Here is a 25989-nt window from a genome sequence, read left to right as displayed (position 1 = left end):
TTCAATTGTAAAAAGCTGAGCTTTCAGTGCAAGTGATCTCAGTTTAGTCTGGCAACATTGATTAATAATAATAAATCTGGAGATGATTCCTAAGATAATTTCAGTGAAAACAGTTTTTACTAATTAAACAACACAAACATGAATAGAGGACTTCAGAGAGGTGAGCAAAGTTGTAAAGAATGATAATTAACGAGTTTTAATTGGTCTTGATGCTAACCTAAAAAACTTAAACCTTAAGCCTATTTAAATTTTTTTGTATTTCTAGCTTCGGAGTAGTTCTTAGGTTCTTCCAGAGCCCATTACTTATGTAGATAGGTACTAGGTCATCAGCCTCTTTGGGATTCAGTTGTATTACTACTGCTTTGTAAAGAGTAAAAAACAGCCTTCCTGTTCCTATAAATCTTATCTAGGTCCCTGACCTCCTGAGTGAGACATTTCCAATTTGATCCTGAGGTTATTTTTCCCCCTGGGGATTTTAAACTGTCCCAGATGGTTTTTACAGCTTTAGAACTCCTTAGTATGAACACAGTATGAACAAATTGACCAGATTTCCTTTCATCTCTCTCTGTACCATATTTATCTCTCTTTAACTAGATTACCTAAGTTCCTATCAACATAAGAAGCTTTCTTATTTCTTAGAATTTTAAAGCTGCCATCCCTACTGGACTAACTATAAATTATGATTTCCTATTTGAGTAGTGTCTCAGCTATTAACTGATCTCCTGAAATTAGGTCATAGATCTCAAGCTGTTTATCTCTCATTAAGCCATTCCTAGTTTGGGTTACTCTACGTTACTTTCCCTTGTTTTTCTTGCTGGCTTATGACTGCAGTATTTTATTTATGCTTAAAATATTCTAAATATGAAAAATATATGCTGTGTATATATTTTTATATACAAAAAATCAAGAATCAAGAAGAGGAAAACAGTTGCCAAGGAGGAAATAGTAACTATAAAAAGCAGGCACAAAAACTCAATACAGGAATCAAGGTTATTTATTATAAAGAAATTAGGTTTTGAATACCTTAGTTAATCCCAAGTATGTCATGTTTTAAAGTATTACAATAACTTACATTAATGAAGCCTTTAAGTCATTGGTCCTTACACACATAGTGATAACATGTATGTATCATTAAAGAAGAGGCAAGAGATTCTGATCATGTTTGAGGTAGAAGGAAGGACATACATATCTTTGTATATTTCCTTAATTTGTCATATTGAGTAATTCTTATAAATATCCTTAATTAAAAACCATTGTTCTGATATGGCAAGAAAAGATAAAATTGTATTTAGTATGTTCTGCTCAAGATTGCAGGAATATTTATGTAAATATAATTCTAGTCATTAAGGAAAAAAAACTACTAGAAAAATGGGCAAAAGATAAGCAGAAAATAGATGAAAGAAGAAATGTAAATGGCTATTAATCGTGGCAGATATATTCAGCCTCACTACTGGGCAAAGAAATATTTTTCCATAACCAGATAACCAAAAATGAAAAGCCTGATAATCCTCAATTTGGTCTGTGTTTGTAGAAAGAGGCACTCAACATTCATTGCTGGTGGGAGTATAAGGTTGTACAAATCTGGAGGGCAGTTTGGCAATATGGTTCAAAGTTTTGAATTTTTTATTTATCTGATTCAGTAATTTTGTCCTAGGAATTTACTGTAAAGAAATGGGAAAATAACAGATTGCAAAACAATGTATATAGTGTGGCCTATGGTTGGATCAGCATTTTGAAAAAAGGTCCAAAATGCTATATAGTAAAATGAAATAACACCAGCAGTTATAGCTGAGAGGTACAACAGATTTTTTTTTTTTTATAATGTCAGTATTTTAGTGTCCTTGTGGTTGGCTTTGGTTCACAGAAGAGATTACTCAGAACTTCATTACCTTTAAAAATTTAAATCTCCTGGGGTTGAAGAAACACAACAGGGAGATGGTTACTTCTGGGCTGACTGAAGTTGCTTATTGATACCAGTCAGTAGTGAAATCTGAAGCTTCTGATGTTTTCTCATTGCCCTGACAATTAGGCTGAGTCCCTTTAAATAACTATTAACATTTTAAGCAGGCATCTCATTATCCACTCAAGGACTGTTGAGAGTTCCCATAAGATTGTAGCCAGTTACTTTAATTGTTTTGTTGGTTTTGTAATTCTTTTTCCTTTTAAGGTAGTTAAGTATTTTACTGTTTTGCTCTAGGGTTACTTTAAGGATATTGAATTCTTTATACTCTTAGGGAATTCTTTTGCACTGGTAATTTTGTGGCAACCTCTTTGGATTTGATGGACTATGACATTCCATTCTTTTTTCCCCCAGCTTTATCGAGGTGTAATTGACAAATAAACATGTACATATCTCATGTGTACATGGTGAAATATTTACAATAATCAAGTTAATTAAAATATCCATCACTTCACTTAGTTACCTTTGATGTATGTATGTGGTGAGAATGCGGAAGATCTACTCTCTGCAAATTTCAGGTACACAATAGAATGTTACTGACTATATCACTATGCTATACATTAGATCCTCAGAACTTACTCACCCTAAAACCCAAGAGATGTTGACCAACATCTTTCAGTTTCCCCTGTATATTCTGTCTACTCTTGTAGATATCATATTAGCTAGCATATGGTTAAATTCTGGATTTCCCAAGTTTTATTTAGCTCTGTGGTTCACAACTTCTTAGATCATTCTAATGACAGTTTTGACTTTCTAATTTTTCTTTCCGGTTTTTGCTGCATTTTAAATTACTAAAGAGCGTGTGTGTGTGTGTTTTAAAAGGAGGACTAAAACTGATTTTTTGGGGAAAAGATAGGGAACTGCAAGAATCAACTGAAGAACTATTCGAATCTATAAAAATTGAACCACTGTTAGGTAGTAAGGTACAAGATAAATGTACAAGAACCAGTAACTTTTTTTGCAGGCTTCATACAAAGAAAACTAACAAAAAGACTTAAACCAACAGGTTTTTTTTCAATGTGACTGTGCATAAGACAGTATCTACTGTCAGTTTTTCATAGACTCATTTGCAGGTTCAGTTTTTGTCAAAAATCTCAATAGGATATTTCTTTTTTCACAGAATGGAAAAGAGAATGAAAGTATCTTGAATAAATGATTCTGTAACTCATTTTGAATAGTCAAGACATTTTTGAAAAAGTAATGAGCAAGTAATTGTCTTATCAATATGAGCAAAGTCTGTAATTCTATAACAAGACATCGTGGTTCTGATAAACCAGTGGACTAAAAAGAGACTGATGTTTGTAAGAATTTGGTGGTATTATAAATCTGTGGAAAAGGAAGGATTATTCAGTAAGAGGTGTTAGAGTAATTAGTTAACCGCTTAGAAGAAAATAAATCAAATTAAAATTTCCTTTCAAATCCATACCAAAATTAATTCCAGATGGATTAAAGTTAATTAAGAAATAGAAGCCTAGGAAGCTAGAAGAAATGTAAGTAAATATTTATGATCCAGGGGAAGGAGTTTGTAAAGCACAGAAACAGTGAAAAGATGGATCATTCTTAACACACAGGAGTTGAAGACTTCTCCAATAAAAGCTGCCACAAATACAATTAACAGATAAATGGAAAAATTAGAAAACTATTTCCAACAAATGTGACAAAGTTTACACACACATGCATACTATCTGCCTGTTGCAGGGCAGGGAAAAGACAACCTGTGGTTCTTAACTATTTTGAGATAATGGTCTCCCAGAAAACTGCATGTGTTACATATACACAAGAACAGGTATACACACACATTCACATGTTTTCAGTATAGTTTTAGGAGACACATTCATAGCATTTTATGGACCACCAAAGAAGTTCCTGGTAAATAGGAATAAATGTGAACTTCTCTATTAAAGAAATTAAAGATTTTTTAATACAGTAATATTGAATATTGGTGAAAATATTGCTAATAGGATATAAATTAGTAAAAACTCCCTGGAAAGCTGTTTGGCCCTTAAGATGTCAGAGTCTTACCTAAAAATTCTATTTCTAGGAATTATTTTAAGAAAATAATAGAATCTTATACAAATTTCTATGCAGCAGTGATTATTATGTACTGAAATGCTTATTACTTTACAGCAGCAAAAAAATTGGAAGCAACCTGAAAGCTCAACTTTAGTATAATGGATATTACTAGTTTGATTTAGCCATGTAATAGAACATCATGGATAAAAAAAAAAGTATCATGGATCAAAAACTATATATTTTTTAAAAACTATTTGGTCATACGGAAAAACAATGTACTGTTAAGTGAAAAAAATGAAATGCTGTAAGATGTTTTTTAAAAAGTTCTAGGTGATGGGACAATTAGGGGTTCTAGATTTCTTTATTCACTGTTTGATTTCTCTCATTTTATAGTGAGTGTATTAGTTAAAACACTTGTGATAGAAGTGTTATTATATTCTATTGTATGATTTTTTAAGGGGTTTTACTTAAAAATCAGTAAAATGCCAGTGAGTTAACACTCAAAAATATGTGCAGGTTTTGGTTTTTTTGAAAACTTAAATTGTTATTGGTTTAAGAAATTTTATCTTAAAACATACATTGAATTAAAACAGAAACAATTAATTTTTGGTATCTTTTCCTTCTCCTACTAGAAGTGGAAGACTTGTTTTCTTCACTTAAACATATCCAACATACTTTGGTAGATTCTCAGAGCCAGGAGGATATTTCACTGCTCTTACAACTTGTACAAAATAAAGATTTCCAGAATGCATTTAAGATACACAATGCTGTCACAGTACACATGAACAAGGCCAGTCCTCCATTTCCTCTTATCTCCAGTGCACAAGATCTTGCACAAGAGGTATGTATTCGGAACACAGTTTTTAAATGCTTTTAATATAGTATAGTTTTATTTTAAGTACTGTACATTACAAATTGAGATAAGTGAATACTGATAATATTTCATCTGATAATCAGGTGTCATAAATATATAACTTAAAAGGTTTGTTGATTGTACAAAAACTGTATAGGAAGTCCCAAATAATTAAATTTTAATGTACAATGAGCATTGCTCTTATTAACATGCTTTTAAGTTCTAGTTTCTGCTGCTTGTTGATGTTCAGCGTTTAATGTGTTATGTACACATCTTTTAAATTGAAGGTTTTAAAAGAATTAAAATAAACCACTTCCTATTCTTTGGGGTAGACATTCTATCATTATAATATGATTTTAAGTTATTTTGTTGTTGTAAAAACTAATAATTCTGGAAGCAAGCCCATCATGCCCATTTCTTTCATTGAACCAAAACACAAGACAGAAAATGGGCTGGGGGAAGGGTGGGACTTCCAGAGCTATAGACCTATGAAATAGGTTAGGAGACACATTTCAGATTAGCCCAGAATGTATTTTATTCATGTAGATGCCTAAGATGGGCAAAGATCCTATATGCAAGAGTGGCTAAGAAAAGTCTAGTTTTGCCAGGATAGGAGAGAATGACCTAAGGACTTGTTCCCAGAGAGGAAATTTTCCATTCACCAGAGTTTAAAAGAGCTAGGTAAAACCTATTCTTTGCCCTCATCTTTTATGATTAAAATTAAATATGCAAATGGAGGTGGGGTGGGAACTTGATATGGGTGAATGTTGAAACCACAATGTTGCTCATGTGAAACCTTCATAAGATTGTTTGTCAATGATACCTTATTAAAAATATATATTAAATAGGCAAAATTTTTTAATTAAAGAAATTTTCTTACCAGAGTTTAGGTGGTTTTTCTCAAAATTACTTTCCTTACACAGACTGAAATGACCAACATTACTTTGATCTTATTTATTCACATATATAGGGTTGGGATGAATACATAAGTAATTGTAATCATTCTCTTCCCTATCTTTAGGAGGAAGGTTTGTCCACCTAGCTACCAGGCCTTTGTTTTGTTGAATAAGACAATGGGTGGAAAAGAAAGAGATAAGCAAGAGACATCAGAATTGCTCCAGTTGAGGAAAGTGACAAAGAACAGAAAGGGTGGAAGGAAATGATAAAAAAGGCAACACAGCTTAAAGGATTTTGATAGTTAAGAGGCAAGGAACTAGAAGTAGCTTCAAGAGTAAATGCTTTGGGAGAGAAAGAAATGGTTGAAAAGGACTTTAAAAAATCAGTTTTAAATACTATTTTAGGGTAGCTAATTTATTCACAGGCTTAGTAATTAAGAGTACCATGTCAAGGGGATTTTCTGGATGTCTGCTTTCACCTCCCTACAATATCTTCAGTAAGAGAGAATTTTATTGCCTTGGTGGTGCAGTGTGTGTGGGTGATAGTGACCTTAGGCTGAGACTGGTCTTAAAATGAGGGCAAGGTGACAAACCTAGACAGAATCACAGTTGTTCGGCAGTGTGAATGACTGCCCTGGAGTTGTGCATACACAACTGTGTGGCAGACCTGACTTACAGTACTTAACACTTAAGAAAAGTACATACTCAGACCTCATCAAAGAAGAGTATTAAATCTGATAACAAAATTCTAAAAGTTAAATGGACTCATTTCCTTTATTTTACAGCTGGAAGAACCTTACCAATCACCTAATTTAACCTTTCTGTTCTGATATTTGAATTTTGAGGCCAGGTGGGGTTTTGTGACCTGCATAAGACTAGGTTGCCCAGTTGTTCATCATCTAATGTTTTGTTTTTTAACATTCATAATTCCACCTATTTTAATATGCAGTATTTAAAAGAAGAAATTATCTCATGCTTCAGTTCTCATTTTTAAATGGAACTTTAAGTAAAAAAAAAAATTCAAGGAATTTAGTGAAAGAATGTGTTAAAGGTTAGAAAGTGTTATTTTTATAGTTTGAAATAGCAGACATTTAAGTATATATAATAAAGCCAGTGAAAACTTTAAATATTCAGCTCTAAATTAAATCTTTGACAATCTAGCATATTTATTAATGAATGCAAAACAACTTTTTTGGTCATTAAAGTGCTTTTATTAAGAAGAAGTTGAGAACTTAGATTTTGTTTAATGAACTTTTGCTTATCCAGTAAAAATTCAAGACAACATTATTTAATTTTGGGATATTGGGGTACATACATGTATATGTCTATAAATATATATGTATGTATATATCACACATTCCCACAAACTAATAGAAAAACTACTCAGTTATTAAAAATGGACGAAGGACTTGAACAGACACTTCACAAAAAGAAGAAATCCAAATGACCAGTAAGTATGGAAGGATATTCAGAATCATTAGCCAACAGAGAAATGCAAGTAAAATAAAATGAGATGCCACTGCATGGATATCAGACTGACTAAAATTAATGAAGGAGGGGGTAGAATATCAAATGTTGGTATATATATATGGAGCAACTGAAACTTTTATACATTACTGGTAGAGTAAAAATTGGTACTCTTTCTTTGGAAAATGTTTGGCAATATTTACTAAAGCTAAAGAACTTCTGTACTATTACACAGCAATTCCACTTCTAGGTATGAACCTGAGAGAAATGAAGACATCTACTGAAAGGCTTAAGTACAAATGTTCCTAGCTGCAAGGTAATAGTCAGAAACTGGAAACAACTCAAATGTCCATTACCCAGTGAAAGTTGAGTTAGGTTATCACTGTGGAAGAACAATGAGTAAACAATTAAAACCAATGAGAAGTACTATGCTGGCAGTGTGAGAAAGGTACCAAGAGCACAGTGAAGTGTGACTAATTAATGTGATGAGGGAGTGATGGGAGGAAGAAAGAGAAGAAAATTTAATTTTCTGAGTCTTGAAGGACGATTGGGAATTTACCACAAAACTCAAGAAATAAGAAAAGCTATTCCACTGGCAAAGGGTATAAAGACAGTAGTAACTAAGAAAGCCCGACATATTTCTTGAACATGAGTAAGAATAGGATATCATCTTAAAAGGTAGAATCCAGATCCTGAAGGCCAGCTAGGCCATATGAATAAGTTTAAACTTATGATGGATCCATATTGGTAAATATTTTTAAATAATTTACATGAATACATGAGAAAACTATATGTTCAGCCTGATCCAGAAAAAACATCCAGAAAAAATTAAATATATTTTCCTTGATGATGAAAATTCTTAGCCAGATACATCTTAACTTGATAAAGAATAGTATCAGAAACCAATAGGGAGCATTTTAATGGTGAAACACTCAACACATTGCTTTCTAAGCCTGAAATATGGCAAAGAATCTATAAGATTCTCACCACTAGTATTCAGTTTTTCCTGGAGGATCTAGCTAGGATAACAAGAAATATAAAGTATTGGAACAGGTAAAACATGAATTTGTTTCTAATTTAAATAGGTTGAATTAATTACTTTGAAGAACAAAACCTTGATTCATTTGTTACGCAACATGATGCCTATTAAAATGTAGATACAATTTGTACACATGCAGATATCCTGGTCAAACATTTATGTAAGACATACTGAAAGAAATAACATTATTGACAAGGCTCTCTATGTGGTAGATAGGTAATTATTTAGGTAGTTGTTTTTCAAATTTAATTTGAAAGGTCACTTTTAAAAAGTTTAAAGCAACACAGTTATCCTGTAAGTGATTGTGGAGCTGCTGAAGGATTTTAAACAAGACTGATATGAACAGGCTTCCCATTTAAAGTATTACTCTGATAACAATGTGGAAGATGTGTGAGGTAAAGAATGGAGGCATAAAGTATGGAGGTTCTTATAATTGTCCAGATGTAAGATTTTGAATAGCAGTTGAACATTGAGTGAAGAAATATTTAAGTAGACAATTAATAGGACATACTTTTATTGTGTGGTGAATAAAAGGAAAGGAGACATCATGGATGACTTCTGTCCTCCCTTTTATTGAATTCATCAAACATTGAGTGTTATTTGCCAACAGCTGGATACAAAGCTGAATACAGTTCCATCATCAATGAGCTCATCAGCCTAGTGGGGACCAAGTCCCATCAACAGTTGTAAATTAAATATGTTGAGACTTACAAGTATGTGTTAGCTGGGCAAAGAGAATAAGACAGTCAGGTAGCTAGAAAGCTAACATCACCACAGTCATCGTGGGGAATTAGCACAGTGTATATAGGGAACAAGATGCAGTTTTATGGCTGGATAAGGTTAAGATGTAAGGAATGCCGGGAGATGGGGCTGGGAAAGAGGCAAGAACCACATGATGCTAAGGATAATACTAAGGAGCTTGGGCTTGCCTCATGAATGACAGCCAACAAGAAATGAAATGATTATATTTCTGTTTTAGAGTTGAACATTTAATGACAGAAAAAGAAAATATTTTAATAATTAGTATCAAATCAAAGTAATTACAAAATGCTGTTATAGAACAGTATGAATAACCTATTCTCATTTTGGTTAAAGTATAAAAGATATGTACATAAGGATGTTCCCATAGCTTTGAAGTTATGGGTGTACCTCTTTTGGTAACCAGCTTTATTGATATATAATTTACATCTACTTAAAATGGGTGCATTTTATTGTATAGTTCAATATTTTTTGACACATGTATACACCTGTATAATCTACCACTGCAGTGAAGTTATAGAAGCATCCATGACTCCACAAAGCTCCCTCATGGTCCTTCGCAGACAATGACCATCTCCTTCTCACTCCCTAGGTCCTAGGTATCCACCGATCTGTTTTTACAAATTTGCTTTTTCTGGACATGAAATATAAATCCAATAAGATGATAAGCTTTCTGTCTGACTTCTTTTTCTCAGCACAAGTTTTTCAAATTCATCCATGTGTTATATCTATCCGTAGTTTGTAACTTCTTGCTGAGTAGTGTTCCATTGTATGAATATTTAACCACTCACCTACTGGTGGATATTTGGGTTGTTTCTTTATCACTTTAGCAGATGTGTAATAGTATCTTAGTTTACATTTCCTTATGTTGAGCATTTTTTCATATCATCTGTTTCCCTTACCTTCCTTTGTAAAATAACAAATTTTTTTCCCATTTTGAACATCAGATGGTCAGTCTTACTGACTTGTTAAAGTTCTTAATCTACTAGTCCTTCTGTCAGATATACATCTCATGGTGAGTATTTTGGTAAAAACAAGTAAGAGAATACAGAAGGATATATTCCAGATAATTATCCCTAGGACTTGGGGATTATGATGGCTTTTATTTCCTTTTTGGTTATCTATTTTCTGATTTTTCACATTTAACATATAGTGTTTCTTTAAAAAATTAGCTTAAAAAAGAAAGGATTTTGGCTTTGAAGGAAAATAGAGAAAAAAATAGTACAGCTTGAGAAGACTACAAGATCAAGAAGAGCATTTTCCTTTTAACGATAAGAGATTTGAGCATGTTTATAGGCCACTGGAAAGGAGCCAGTAGGATGTAAGAATAGCCTTTTAATTCCTTAGGCCTTTGTAGAAATAGCTAATGATGGATATTGACACTAAAATAGGTAACATCTGGATTAATGGGATAAGGAAATAAGCACTTAACAGGAGTTCTAAATTTCCTTAGAAGGGAAGATCTCAGAGATGTTTAGGAGCTGATTTAATAGGAAAAATGTACACAAAGTTGTTATTGAGTTAACTTTGTCCATTTTGTATGACCTTGATGCCTTTTTAATACAGAATTTTCTTTCTCCTCCAGAATTACTTTCTCCAGTTACCAAAAGGTGTATGACCAGGAACTATAAATTTCATTTTAGATTAACCTAGATTTGGTAACACTTAAGAAAAAACACCCTATTTTTAAAATCAGCCTTTAATTACACACAATTTTGGATTACTATGCTTTTCCATTAGTAAGACTTTAATGGAATTTTTGAAGAAGATAATAATTGCTATACCATTCTGTTTATACACAAAACTCTACAATTAGAAACATACTCTCCTAGTAGGTAAAACCAGAGGACAGACTGATTTTGGTATTGTCATTGCTTTTGATCCACTTTTGGTCAAATGAGCTAATCCCCAAATTATTATCTCTTAGGCTTGATAGGGGATTTACTAATAAAATGATTTAAAATAGTCGCGAGAAGTATTAGAGAAATACTAAATTCCTGTTTTAATGACGAGTTGCTTTTATAAACCGTTCTATATATGAATTTACTTACGTTGGTTTTTGTTAATAGTGATAATTTTGCTTTTTGTTATCTGCATTATTGCAAAGTACTCTTTTTGGTGGATAATTTGAGAATGAAAATAGAGAAGGGGAAAAAATTAGAGTTGTTGACAATGAGAACATACATAGTGTAATCTTTCGGGAGTAGTAGTACACAGAGCAAAATTTGTACCTTTGAGTACTTATGGTAGAAGAAAAAGATTGAAAATAAATGAATTGAACAAATGATTAGAAATAGAAATGGGAAATAAACTAAAGCAGAAGAAAAGAATTAAGTTATTTAAATAGAAGGAACAGTAGATTTAACAAGCTGGTGCTTTGAAAAGTACAAAGAAATAGAGAATCCATTGACAAGTTAGATCAAGAAAAAATACTGATAACATTAGGAAAGACTAAAGGAGCATGAGTGTAGATACAGGAGATTAAGAATTATACAACTACAGCTCTGTCACTAATGTCAAAGTGCTGTCAAGTGGGTGATTTTTTTCTAAGAAAATGTAAATTGCCAAAAGTGACTAAAGAAAAAAATAGCCAAAATAAAAGTATACAGTAACTATAGATAAAATTGGTAGAAATTCTCCCCTAAAAAAAAAGCTAGCAGGTCCAGATAATTTTATGTACAAGCTCTATTAAAATATAAAGGAACATAAAATTCTTAGGTTGGATAAGCTGTTTTAACACATAAATAGACTGTTTCCCAGATCATTGTACTAGGATAGTTTAACCTATTTGCTAAAATTGGGACAGTACTTTTGTAAACCAGTATACATGACTGTACCAAGTAGAGGCCAATCCAGTTTATGAACATAAATGTAGAAATCTTAAAACAAATAACATTTAGAAATATCTCAAAGTAATAATTTATTATGCGCTCAGTACTGTGCTAAGCAATTTGTATGGATTATCTCAATCTTTTAAAAACCTTAAATGGTAGGTGCCATTCTACAGATAAGGAAACAAAGGCTAAAAAATTCATAGTCAAGTGGAATTTATCCTAGGAATTCAAGAATTGTTTGACTTCAGGAAATTTTTTAATGTAATTCCCTATAGTATGGTGGTGGTTCCATAACTATCATATAAATTTATCCTGTTAGCTCATAACTCTTTAAAATGTTATCTCTGATTTAAAATGTAGTTACATAAACATATTTGAAAACTATAAAATATCAAGATAACTGTTAGGAAAGTTTTTCTTCCCTTATGTAATCATTAATAGTCTTTTTTATAGTATGTTGGGAGGAACTTTCAAGAAGGAAACAGTTCATTCCTAGATGTAAATATCAAAATCTTATCTACTGGTTTTTTTGTTTTTTCTTATTTTTTAATAAGGAATGCTATTGTTAACCATGATTAATGATTAAAAACTCGGTAGGAAAAAAGTACGTTTTTTTCTTATAATTCTTCTTAGTGTTTTCTTTCTTACAACTGGTTTTTATTATTTTTAATTGTACCATTTTTTTAATACCTGTACAGATGCTGGTAATATTTCCTATGACCTAGAAGAATAATCTTTTTGTTTCTTAGGTACAGACTGTTTTGAAGCCAATCCACCAGAAGGAAGGACAAGAACTAACTGCTTTGCTGAATGCCCCACATATTCAGGTGGAAAATGGACAGGGCTTTATATATGTGCCTTTTTTCAGCATTCAAAGTCTCTGAGTCAAAGTCTCTTAGAGCTAAAAGAGACCTCAAACACTATCTAACCTGTTTTGATTGTCTATAACTCCCACTGCAAAATTATTATTGTTGGATTATGTATTTTCATATTTAAAATTAACCATATTGTTTTTAAAACAACTTATTTACAAAAATTCTTACCCTTTTTTTTGGTTATATTTCCATAAATTTTAGTTATCTATGGTGCTGGGCCTTTAAATTTATTTTGGTTTTTATCAAGCTTAATAAGCATTTTAGACTTCCATAACCCAACCCAAAGTATACCCTATTATGCCTAACACATATTTAATTATTATTAGTTATAAAAGATACAGTGTGTGTACTTCATTGGAAAGTTTGGAAACAGATTTGCATTTATAATTATAGCACTATTTGTAAAGGTGTAATGACTACAATACTATGTATGTGATAAGGTTAAAATCTCTACAGAAATAGATCATACTGTAACTTAAAATGCAATGGATTTCTTTGAAACAGGCACTTCTACTAGCCCATGATAAAGTTGCTGAGCAGGAAATGCAGCTAGAGCCCATTACAGATGAAAGAGTTTATGAAAGCATTGGCCAGTATGGAGGAGAGACTGTAAAAATAGTTCGAATAGAAAAGGCTCGAGATATTCCATTGGTAAGTGTTTTGCATCTCTGATCTCAGATCCTTTCTGCACAGAGATCTTGTGAATAGCAGATATTTGAGATATTTGAAGACCCCATTACATTTCTGATAGTTTTTCTCTTTTGAGGTTAATTTGTTGAAATTATTTTATGTTCTTGATCATATTAATTATTCAGCTGAGGAAAATCTGTTCATCATCTTTCCTCACTCATACTTGGATGAAAATAATAGCTTGTGAAGTAACGGTTGAGGAACAAGGAAGGGACAAGTGTTCTGCTTCATAATTCTCCCAGCTTTTAAAAGAAAACAATAATTAGAAAAAGATGGCAGCATGGGAGGTAAGACAGGCCTCCTCCAAAACCGCATATAATACAAAAATATAATTTATACAACTAATTCTGAAAGAGCAACAGGAAAGAAGGCTGCACCAGACTGCATACACCTGAAGAAAGGAACAGACCTCACAGAAAAGGGTAACGTACCAAAGCCGTGACCTGGTGGGACCCAAGCCATTACCCCACCCCAGCTCACCAGTAGAAGGAAGAGAAATGGAGCGGGGTGGGAGTGGAGGCCTGGGACTGAACACCTAACTCTGGAGATCTGCTCTGGGAGCATAAACCCACATTGCATAGTGCTCTGGTGATTAGGGGGGTTGGAAAGCTAAGACAGGCAGAGTACCTGCAGAGACTGAGATTCCAGCTGCTTGTGGAAAACAGGGATGCATATCTGGCTAATCTGGTCAGGCAGTCTGAGAGACTTCCTAAAAGCGAGAGGGCTGCTAAAGGGGAAAGGATTGCACAGAGCTTACTGCTCAGGAGAAAGAAAGGACAGGTACACAAAATTGTTTGGGTGCACTCTGCCCAGGAGGTTGGGAACTGAGACGATCTTTAGGCACTCCAGCCCCCTGGCCACCTAAGCAGCTCCAAGGCCCCCCACCATGATAGGCAGCCTGCTGCGCCTTGCTCCTGGCCAGACTGCACCTGGCTCGCAAACTGGCAAACTCTGCCCTGGCGTCAGGCCAGCCAGAGGGAAGCCCTGCCTACGGCAGCTACAAACACAAAGCATACAGACTTATACCTGTGTGCTCAGCCTACTGGTTCTGGCAATGGAGACAGGCATCACAACCAGGAAGCAGGAAACATCTCTTTCTTCCCCCCATTCCCCAGCACTGCCTCTCTGCAACCCCCAACATTGCTCCAGGGGATGAGCAGCTCCAGAGAGTAGAGCTTATGGGAACTAGAGGGCTCCACATAGAAATATGAAACGTCAAAGGAATCTGGTTCAAAGCAAAATCATAAATACACCAGAGAGTCAAATGAAATCGACTTCATGAATCTTCCTGAAAGGGATACCAAATTAAAATCATAAACATGCTCATGGAGGTACAGAAAAATATTCAAGAACTCAGGAATGAATTCCAGTCGGAGATCCAGTCATTACGGAACACGGTATCAGAAATGAAACATACAATGGAAGGTTTTAAAAGCAGATTAGCTATGGTGGAGGAGATGATTAATAAAATAGAAATTAGAGAAGAGGAATACACAGAACCTGAGGCACAGAGAGAAAAAGGATCTCTAAGAATGAATGAATATTGAGAGAACTGTGTGACCAATCCAAATGGAACAATATTCGCATTATAGGGGAACCAAAAGAAGAAGAGAGAGAAAAAGGGATAGAAAGTGTCATTGAGGAGGTAATTGCTGAAAACTTCCCCAATCTGGGGAAGAAGATAGTCTCTCAGGCCATGGAGATCCACAGATATCCCAACACAAAGGACCCAAGGACGACAACACCAAGACATATAGTAATTAAAATGGCAAAGATCAAGGATAAGGACAGACTGTTAAAAGCAGCCAGAGAGAGAAATAAGATCACATACAAAGGAAAGCCCATCAGGCTAACATCAGACTTTTCAGCAGAAACCTTACAGGCCAGAAGGGAGTGGCATGATGTATTTAATGCAATGAAGCAGAAGGGCCTCGAACCAAGAATACTTCATCTGGCAAGATTATCATTTAAATTTGAAGGAAGGATTAAACAATTTTCAGATATGCAAAACCTGAGAGAATTTACCTCCCACAAACCCACTCTACAGTGTATTTTGGAGGGACTGCTTTAGATGAACGTGTTCCTAAGGTTTAATAGCTGTCAAAAGAGGTAATAAAACCACAGAAAAGAAAGTAGAACAGTTAATTACTAAGCAAATGCAATTTTAAATCACCTACCCCCAAAGTCAGTCAAGGGATAGACAAAGAGTACAGAATATGATACCTAATATATAAAGAATGAAGGAGGAGGAAAAAAGAACCTTTAGATTGTGTTTATAATACCATACTGAGTTAAGTTAGACTCTTAGATAGTAAGGAAGTTAACCTTGAACCTTTGGTAACCACTAATCTAAAGCCTGCAATGGCAATAAGTACATACCTTTCGATAATCACCCTAAATGTAAATTGTCTGAATGCACCAATCAAAAGACATAGAGTCACTGAATGGATAAAAAAACAAGACCCATCTATAGGCTGCCTACAAGAGACTCACTTTAAACCCAAAGACATACACAGACTAAAAGTGAATGGATGGAAAAAGATACTTCACTCAAGTAATAAGGGAGAAAAAAGCAAGAGTTGTAGTACTTGTATCAGACAAAATAGACTTTAAAACAAAGAAAGTCACAAGAGACAAAGAAGGACATTACATAATGATAAAGGGGTCAATCCAACAAGATGATATAACCATTATAAATAGCTATGCACCCAAAACGGGAGCCACCTACTATGTGAAACAAGTACTAACAGAGTTAAAAACTGAAAAAGAATGCAGTGCCTTCATTCTAGGAGACTTCAACACTCCACTCACTCCAAAGGATAGAACAACCAGACAGAAAATAAGTAAGAAGACAGAGACACTGAACAACACATTAGAACAGATGGACCTAACAGACATCTACAGAACTCTACACCCGAAAGCAGCAGAATACACATTCTTAAGTGCACATGGAACATTTTCAAGGACAGATCATATACTAGGCCACAAAAAGAACCTCAGTAAATTCAAAAAGATTGAAATTGTCCCAACCAGCTTCTTATACCACAAAGGTATGAAACTAGAAATAGATTATACAAAGAAAACAAAAAATCCCACAGACACATGGAGGCTTCACAACATGCACCTAAATAACCAATGGATCAATGACCAAATATAAACAGAGATCAAGCAATATATGGAGACAAATGACAACAATAATTCAACACCAAAAAACCTGTGGGACGCAGCAAAAGCCGTGCTAAGAGGAAAGTATATTGGAATACAGGCCTACCTCAGGAAAGAAGAACAATCCCATATGAACAGTCTAAACTCACAATTAAAGAAACTAGAAAAAGAACAACAAATGATGCCCAGAGTTAGTAGAAGGAGGGATATAAGAAACATTAGAGCAGAAATAAATAAAATCAAGAATAATAAAACTATAGAAAGAATCAATGAAAGTAGGAGCTGGTTCTTTGAGAAAATAAACAAAATAGATAAACCCCTAGCCAGACTTACCAAGAAAAAAAGAGTCTACACACATAAACAGAATCAAAAATGAGAAAGGAAAACTCACTGCAGACACCACAGAAATAAAAACAATTATTAGAGAATACTATGAAAAATTATATGTTAACGAACTGGATAAACGAGGAAATGGACAACTTTCTAGAAAAATACAACCTTCAAAGACTGACCCAGAAAGAAACAGAAAATCTGAAAAGACCAATTACCAGCAAGGAAATTGAACTGATAATCAAAAAACTACCTAAGAACAAAATCCCTGGCTCAGATGGCTTCACTGATTAACTTTATCAGACATATAGTGAAGATTAATACCTGTCCTCATTAAAGTTTTCCAAAAAGTAAAAGAAGAGGGAATATACTTCCAAACTCATTCTGTGAAGCCAGCATCACTCTAATACCAAAACCAGGCAAAGACACCACAAAAAAAGAAAACTACAGACCAATGTCCCTGATGAATGTAAATGCAAAAATACTCAACAAAATATTAGCAAAGTGAATTCAAAACTACATCAAGAGGATCATACACCATGACCAAGTGGGATTCATCCCAGGATGCAAGGATGGTACAACATTCGAAAATCCATCAGCATCATCCACCACATCAACAAAAAGGACAAAAACCACATGATCATCTCCATAGATGCTGAAGAAGCATTTGACAAAATTCAACATCCATTCATGCTAAAAACTCTCAAAAAAATGGGTACAGAGGGCAAGTACCTCATCATAATAAAGGCCATATGTGACAAACCCACTGCCAACATCATACTTAACAGCAAGAAGCTGAAAGCCTTTCCTTTAAATTTAGGAACAATACAAGGATGCTCACTCTCCCCACTTTAATTCAACATAGTTCTGGAGGTCCTTGCCACAGCAATTAGACCACACAAAGAAATAAAGGGCATCCAGTTGGTAGGGAAGAAGTCAGACTGTCACTGTTTGCAGATGACATGACATTGTACATAAAAAAAAAAACCCTGAAGAATCCACTTCCAAAACTACTAGATCTAATATCTGAATTCAGCAAAGTTGCAGGATACAAAATTAATACACAGAAATCTGTTGCATTCCTATACACTAAAGATGAACTAGCAGGAAGAGAAACCAGGAAAACAATTCCATTCACAACTGCATCAAAAGGAATAAAATACCTAGAAATAAACCTAACAAAGAAAGTGAAAGACCTATACCCTGAAAACTACAAGACACTCATGAGAGAAATTAAAGAAGATACCAATAAATGGAAACACATCCCATGCTCATGATTAGGAAGATTTAATATTATTAAAATGGCCATCCCACCTAAAGCAACGTACAGGTTCAATGCAATTCCTATCAAAATACCAACAGCATTCTTCAGTGAACTAGAGCAAATATTTCTAAAATTCATATAAAACCACAAAAGACCCCGAATAACCGAAGTAATCCTGAGAAGGAAGAATAAAGCTGGGGGGATTATGCTTCCCAACTTAAAGCTCTACTACAAAGCCACAGTAATCAAGACAATTTTGTACTGGCACAAGAACAGAACAATAGATCAATGGAACAGACTAGAAAGCCCAGATATAAACCCAAGCATATATCATCAATTAATATATGATAAAGGAGCTATAAACGTGCAATGGGGAAATGAAAGCCTCTTCAACAACTGGTGTTGGCAAAACTGCACAGCTACATGCAAGAGAATGAAACTGAATTATTGTTTAACCCCATACACAAAAGTAAACTCAAAATTGATCAAAGACCTGAATGTAAGTCATGAAACCATAAAACTCTTAGAAGACAACATAGGCAAAGATCTCCTGAGTATAAACATGAGCAACTTCTTCCTGAACACATCTCCTCAAGCAACAGAAACAAAAGCAAAAATGAACATATGGGACTACATCAAACTAAAAAGCTTCTGTACGGCAAAGGACACCATCAACAGAACAAAAAGGCATCCTACAGTGTGGGAGAATATGTTTGTATGACATATCTGACAAGGGGTTAACATCCAAAATATATAAAGAACTTACATGCCTCAACACCCAAAAAGCAAATGACCTGATTAAGAATTAGGCGGAGGATATGAAGAGACAATTCTCCAAAGAAATTCAGATGGCCAACAGACACATGAAAAGATGCTTCCACATTGCTAATCATCAGAGAAATGCAAATTGAAACCACAATGAGATATAACCTCACACCTGTTAGGATAACCAGCATGGAAAAGACTAAGAACAACAAATGCTGGCAAGGATGCGGAGAAAGGGGAACCCTCCTACACTGCTGGTGGGAATGTAAGCTAGTTCAACCATTGTGGAAAGCAATATGGAGGTTTCTCAAAAAACTAAAAATAGAAATACCATTTGACCTGGGAATCCCACTCCTAGGACCTTACCCTATGAATGCAGAATCCCAGTTTTAAAAAGACATATGCACCTCTCTGTTTATCGCAGCACTATTTACAATAGCCAAGAAATGAAAGCAACCTAAGTGTCCATCAGTAGATGAATGGGTAAAGAAGATGTAGTACATATACACAATGGAATGCTATTCAGCCATAATGAAGAAACAAATCCTACCATTTGCACAACATGCATGGAGCTGGAGGATATTATGCTTAGTGAAAAAAGCCAGGCAGAGAAAGACAAGTGCCAAATAATTTCCCTCATTTGTGGAACATAGCAATGAAGCAAAACTGAAGCAGCAGACTCACAGACGCCAAGAAGGGACTAGTGGTTACCAAAGGGGAGGGGTGTGAGAGGGCTGGTGGGGAGGGAGGGAGCAGAGGATTGAGGGGTATTATGTTTAGTACATAATGGTGAGGGGGATTACGGGTAAGACAGTGTAGCACAGAGAAGGCAAATAGTGAATCTGTGGCATCTTACTACACTAATGGACAGTGACTGCAATGGGGTATGGGTGGGGACTTTATGATATGGGTGAATGTAGTAACCACATTGTTTTTCATGTGAAACACTCATTAAAGTGTATATCAACAATACCTTAATAAAAAATAATAATTAGAAATTCTGATCTCTTCATTCAGTTAAATCTATTGAAACACAATTATTTCATTTCACCTATACTTAGAAGTATATAAACCTTTAGTATTATTTGCTGTATAGTTTTTATATATCAATCGTTTTTCAGTCTTTTTTCTTACTCTATCATTGCCTTAATTTTCTTTTATTTTCACAGAAATATTCTTGAATCTTGATGTCTCAAATTGTGTCTTGTGTAGCGTAGTACATGTAATAGGGACCATATTTTATGGGCAGTTTATGTAACTAGTTTTTTCCCTCTCCAGAAAAAAGAAATTGGGAAAGCTATGACATTTTAAAATATAAGTTTAGGAGAAAAATGTTACGAGGTGTGTTTACTTTCAAGCTTTATTCTATATTTCATATTTCCATTTTTTGAACAAATTTCAATGGTGCTTCCAATTTGTGTAAAAAATGTTAATGTTTAATACATTTTAATTTGAAATGGATGCAACTGTAATATTTAACATTTGGATAATCAACCACATTATTAATTCCTTCATTGAATTTTATAATTTATAAAAGGACTTCTATAGTTACAAGTCACGTTCACTACTTACACCTAAATATAGTATAACCATTTGAATAGCATCCAGCATATCGAGAACAATTTGATTATAGGTCTTCACATTGTTTTTTAAGCAAGTGCACTTTTCTGCTGTTGTATGCTTCAAAACTTCTGCGTGATTTACAAATTCTAATGAATAGAATATTTCTGAAACAAAAAATGTTATGGGAAAAATGGTCAGGTTTCAAACCTAATTACCATGATTACTCTAGCTGTGTAATTTTTTTCTCAGATGAAAACTAATATTTTTGGATAGAAAAAATAACAATTTAAAGATGAAGAAAAGGTTTTTTTTTAAATTTGATAATGAATTTTTTAGGGTGCTACAGTTCGTAATGAAATGGATTCTGTCATCATCAGTCGGATAGTAAAAGGAGGTGCTGCAGAGAAAAGTGGTCTGTTACATGAAGGAGATGAAGTTTTAGAGATTAATGGCATTGAAATTCGGGGAAAAGATGTCAATGAGGTTTTTGACTTGTTGGTAAGTTGACACAGGTGGAAGAATAACATCAATTTTTAAAAGCTGTTCTCTGTTATTAGACTTCAGAAGGAGATAATTGTGAAAGCATTAAAAAATAAGACTGCTAGACAATTTCTCACCTAACTTTCACATGCTATAATTTTTTCCACAATATTTATTAGGAAAGTTTTATTTTGGGTGGACACTACTGATACTTTTATAATTTTTTTTTTTTTAATAATTATTTTTTATTGAAGGGTAGTTGACACACAGTATTACATTACATGACTTTCAAGTGTACAACACAGTGGTAGAACATTTATATACATAATTCTAGGTTCCAGCTATCACCCTACCAGGCTGTTACAATATCTTGACTATATTCCTTATGCTATACATTACATCCCGGTTACTAATTTATTTTACCATTGGAAGTCTGTCCTTTTTTTTTTTTTTTTTTTTTTTTTTGTGAGTGCATCTCTCATATTTATTGATCAAATGGTTGTTAACGACAATAAAATTCTGTATAGGGGAGTCAATGTTCAATGCACATACTTTTATAATTTTGAGCAGTGTATATTTTATTTGCCTCTGACATCACTAATATAACTTATTCATTCAGCCTATATTTATTTGGTGCTTATTATGTGCCAGCTGCCAGGGAAACAGTAACAAAGTCCATGGCCTCATTACTTTATGTTCATTTTGGTTTTTATTATCTATAATTGATTGCTGTTTCTTTAACAATGTTAGATAATAGATAATAGATAGCAGTGGTATAGATCAACACGTTCCGTATAATAGCCACTAGCTAAGCTACATGTGTTGGTTATTTCAGTTTAAATAAAATTTAAAATTCAGTTCCTTGTTCATACTAGCTGCATTTCAGGTGCTCAAGAACAGTATGTATCTAATGGCTACCATATCTTAAGGTATAGATATGGAATTTCCTATCATCATGGAAAGTTCTGTTAGACAGTGCTGGTATAATCTCAAAGCCACTTATAGTCCACTTTTGATGCAATTTATGATCACTTCGTATATACCCACAAACCAAATATATATATTCTTATTTACTTAGCATCAATTGTTATAATAGAATCTCTCCTATCTGCTAATGTCTGTTGAAGAATCTGTAGAACATCCTCACAGCCATATTCCACCCAATCACATTCATTGCTTTGGTAGAGCCAAGCACCAATGGTCATCATTTTTGGGCCTTCTTTTATTAGCTGCTGCCTGTAAGTTAAACATTGCTTCCTGCTATCTCAAAACCCGAAGCTGTCATTACTGTCTTGGCTGGAGTTATCTGAACAAGGTAGTCTATGGTGTACTGGGAAATAACAGTGAACTAGCAAGCTGTAAGACTCTACAGTTAAAAATAGAAGAATGGCAGGCACAAGGTATCTGAAAAGTGAGAATTTTTGTATATTTGCCTCACTTTTCTAATGCTAGTCACAATTACTATTTTAAATAATACTGTTTTAAAAATTGATGTGTGTCAAATTGATGACCCAGAATTGTTATAGCACTGAGTTTTCTTTGAACCCTTCACTCTGGAGTCTTCCTAAACTTACACAGAATGGAAGCCCAAAACCAAAGACGTACGATCTAAGTGGCTTTCCCCAGTGCACCAGAATTGCAGATTGCCATATTCCTGACTAGCTATAATATAATGGAGTCCATGAAAAGCATAATTTGTACTTCCTCATGAAGGGATATTTATCGTTACCAAATTTTTTAAGTTTCCTAGGTGTCCTGGAATCATCCAGTTTAGGGAATAACATAAAATCGTGGAATTATTTTCATAAATGCAGATTTAAAAAATAACTGAATCTTTCTATTACAGTCTGATATGCATGGTACTTTGACATTTGTTCTGATTCCCAGTCAACAGATCAAGCCTCCTCCTGCTAAAGAAACAGTAGTAAGTGATATTTTTTATGTTGATTATTTACTGATGGCTACTGTTTGCTTCTTGTTTAATTAGTAAACTAGTTTTTAGAGTAATTTTGGTTTCACAGCAAAATTGGGCAGAAAGTACAGAGTTCCCACTTACATACTGCCCCCATGTACACAGTCTCCCACCACTATCAACCTATCAGCATCCTTCACCAGAGTGATACATTTGTTATATCAGCGAATCAGTGGTTTCATTATTACCCAAAGTTCATAGTTTACAATAGGACTCACTTTTGGTTTTGTACATCCTATGAGTTTTGACAAATGTACATTCACATGTATCCACTACTGTATCATACAGAATAATTTCACTGCCCAAAAAGTTCTGTATGCTATGCCTGTTCATCACTTCCTCTCCACAGCCCGTGGCAGCCACTGATCTCCACAGCTTTGCCTTTTCCACAATGTCAGACAGTTGGAATCATACCATATGTAGTCTTTTCTGATTGGCGTTTTTCACTGGTGATAAGCATTTAAGTTTCCTACATGTCTTTTCATAGCTTGATAGCTCATTTCTTTTTTTAGCACTGAATATAATATTCCATTTCTGGATATACAACAATTCATCCAGTCACTTACAAAAAGCCATCTTAGTTGCTTCCAAGTTTTGGTGGTTACAAACAAAGGTAGTTATAAACATCCCTGTGCAGGTTTTTGTGTCGACATAAGTTTTCAGCTTATTTGGGTGAATATCAAGGAATTGAAAACTTAAGGCCACACAAAAACTTGCATACAGATGTTTATTGTAAATCAGAAATATCACTCTAAATATTTCCTGCACTCAAGGCAGGTAAATTCAGTAGTTTTTATTTAAATAAATATGCAATACCAGTATTTCAAATTCAGTAAGCTCTGAAGAGTGAAAAGAAAATTCTTCTCTTCAGAAATTTTTATGACTTGTAACTTTATCTTTTTCTGTCATAGGTGGATTTAACCTAAACATACTTAATGTAGGAGAAAAGTGCTTTTACAATCTATGCACAACTCTTATTTTAAGATGTGTATTGCTCATTATATTAAACATTTACTCAACCAGCCATTTTAAAGGAAAGAATTTATTACCTTATGATCCAGCAAATTCTATAGATCCTAGGTATATATACCCAAGAAAATTGAAAACATACATCCATATAAAAATTCTATCTGTTCATAGCACCATTGTTCATAATAGCCACAAAGTAGAGACAACTTAAATGTCTGCCAGCTGATGAATGGGAAACAAAACAGTGTATCCATACAGTGGAATATTATCTGGCAATAAAAAAGAATGAAGTACTGATATATGCTACATGGATGAACATTGAAAAATTATGCTTAATGAAAGAAGCTAGTCACAAAAGGCCATTTACTAGCTCATTATATGAAATGCCCAGAATAGGTAAATCCATAGAGACAAAAAATATTAGTAGTTCCTTGGGTGTGGAGGTGGAAAATGGGGAGGGAATTGAGTGATTACTAATCAATATGGGGCTTCTTTTTGGGGTGATAAAAATATCCTAAAATTGTTTGTGGTTGCCCAACTCTGAATCTACTAAAAAATCACACATTTTTGTACATGGATGACTTTTATCTCAATAGAGCTGTTAAAAAATCATAGACTGCCAAGTACTGAATTAACATGTATTACACTGTTACTATTTTTACCTTTTATAAAATCATAACAGTTTGAAAGAAAACAGTTTCATATTTTTCTCAATATTTTATAACAGTTACACTGTCATTCCATGTTTTCCCTTTATTATTTATGAAATTTATTGAAGTTGGTATTGCAGCTGCAGCCTTCCTTTTGTTTAAGGTTCTTTGTAGGAAGAGAAAAGAGGAAATAGTTTGTCTCTGAATTCCAACAGCCTGATTCTCAGTTCACTGTGTCTTTTCACGTCTCTCTCCTGTGAACAAGCCCTGTACTTCTAAAGTAACTCTGGTCTGCAGAGACTCAACAGAGGAGGGTCAGAATATGTACTTACTTACATGGCTTTAAAAAGAAAGGGAGAGAGAGAAAGAAAAAGAAAAAATGCCAGATTTGCACTTTTTAAAAATACAGCATTTGACGGGTAGCAAGAGGTTTTAAATATAGAAACAATGTAGAAAAATACAATCTTCCAACACTGACCCAGGAAGAAACAGAAAATCTAAACAGACCAATTACCAGCAACAAAATTGAAGCTGTAATAAAAAAACTACCCAAGAACAAAAGCCCCGGACCAGATGGCTTCACTGCTGAATTTTATCGGACATTTAGAGAACACATAATACCCATTCTCCTTAAAGTTTTCCAAGAAATAGAAAAGGAGGGAATACTTCCAAACTCATTCTATGAAGCCAGCATCATTCTAATACCAAAACCAGACAAAGACACCACAAAAAAAGAAAACTACAGACCAATATCCCAGATGAACATAGAGGCAAAAATACTCAACAAAATATTAGCAAACCGAAATCAAAATTGCATGAAAAGGATCATACATCATGATCAAGTGGGATTCATCTCAGGGATGCAAGGATGGTACAACATTCGAAAATCAATCAACATCACCACATCAACAAAAAGGACAGAAACCACATGATCATCTCCATAGATGTTGAAAAAGCATTCAACAAAATTCAACATCCATTCATGATAAAAACTCCCAATAAAATGGGTATAGAGGGCAAGTACCTCAATGTAATAAAGACCATATATGACAAACCCACAGCCAACATCATACTTAACAGCAATAAGCTGAAAGCTTTTCCTCTAAGATCAGGATCAAGACAAGGATGCCCACTCTCCTCACCTTTATTCAACATAGTACTGGAGGTCCTAGCCACGGCAATCAAACCACACAAAGAAATAGACGGCATCCAGATTGGTAAGGAAGAAGTCAAACTATCACTGTTTGCAGATGACATGATACTGTACATAAAAAAACGCTGAAGAATCCACCAAAACTACTAGAACTAATAATGGAATTCAGCAAAGTTGCGGGATACATAATTAATACACAGAAATCTGTTGCATTCCTATACACTAACAATGAATTAGCAGAAAGGGAAATCAGGAAAACAATTCCACTCACAATTGCATCAAAAAGAATAAA

The 25989-nt window shown here is 34.1% G+C and overlaps 1 protein-coding gene across 3 annotated transcripts in view; it reads left to right on the top strand.

Moving 5' to 3' along the window:
• Window positions 1–25989, top strand: part of PALS1 (protein associated with LIN7 1, MAGUK p55 family member) — a 109148-nt gene that overhangs the window by 50141 nt on the left and 33018 nt on the right. For all 3 annotated transcript variants that reach the window (XM_036906004.2, XM_036906003.2, XM_036906002.2), the window contains 5 exons: window positions 4606–4814; window positions 12571–12648; window positions 13201–13347; window positions 20810–20971; window positions 22800–22877. In XM_036906004.2, coding sequence (XP_036761899.2) covers window positions 4606–4814; window positions 12571–12648; window positions 13201–13347; window positions 20810–20971; window positions 22800–22877 — 674 coding nt within the window. The remainder of the gene's footprint in view (window positions 1–4605; window positions 4815–12570; window positions 12649–13200; window positions 13348–20809; window positions 20972–22799; window positions 22878–25989) is intronic.

The sequence above is a fragment of the Manis pentadactyla genome, chromosome 11 (genome assembly GCF_030020395.1).
Source record: "Manis pentadactyla isolate mManPen7 chromosome 11, mManPen7.hap1, whole genome shotgun sequence".
NCBI lineage: Eukaryota > Metazoa > Chordata > Mammalia > Pholidota > Manidae > Manis > Manis pentadactyla.
This window is presented reverse-complemented; position numbering and strand designations above follow the sequence as displayed.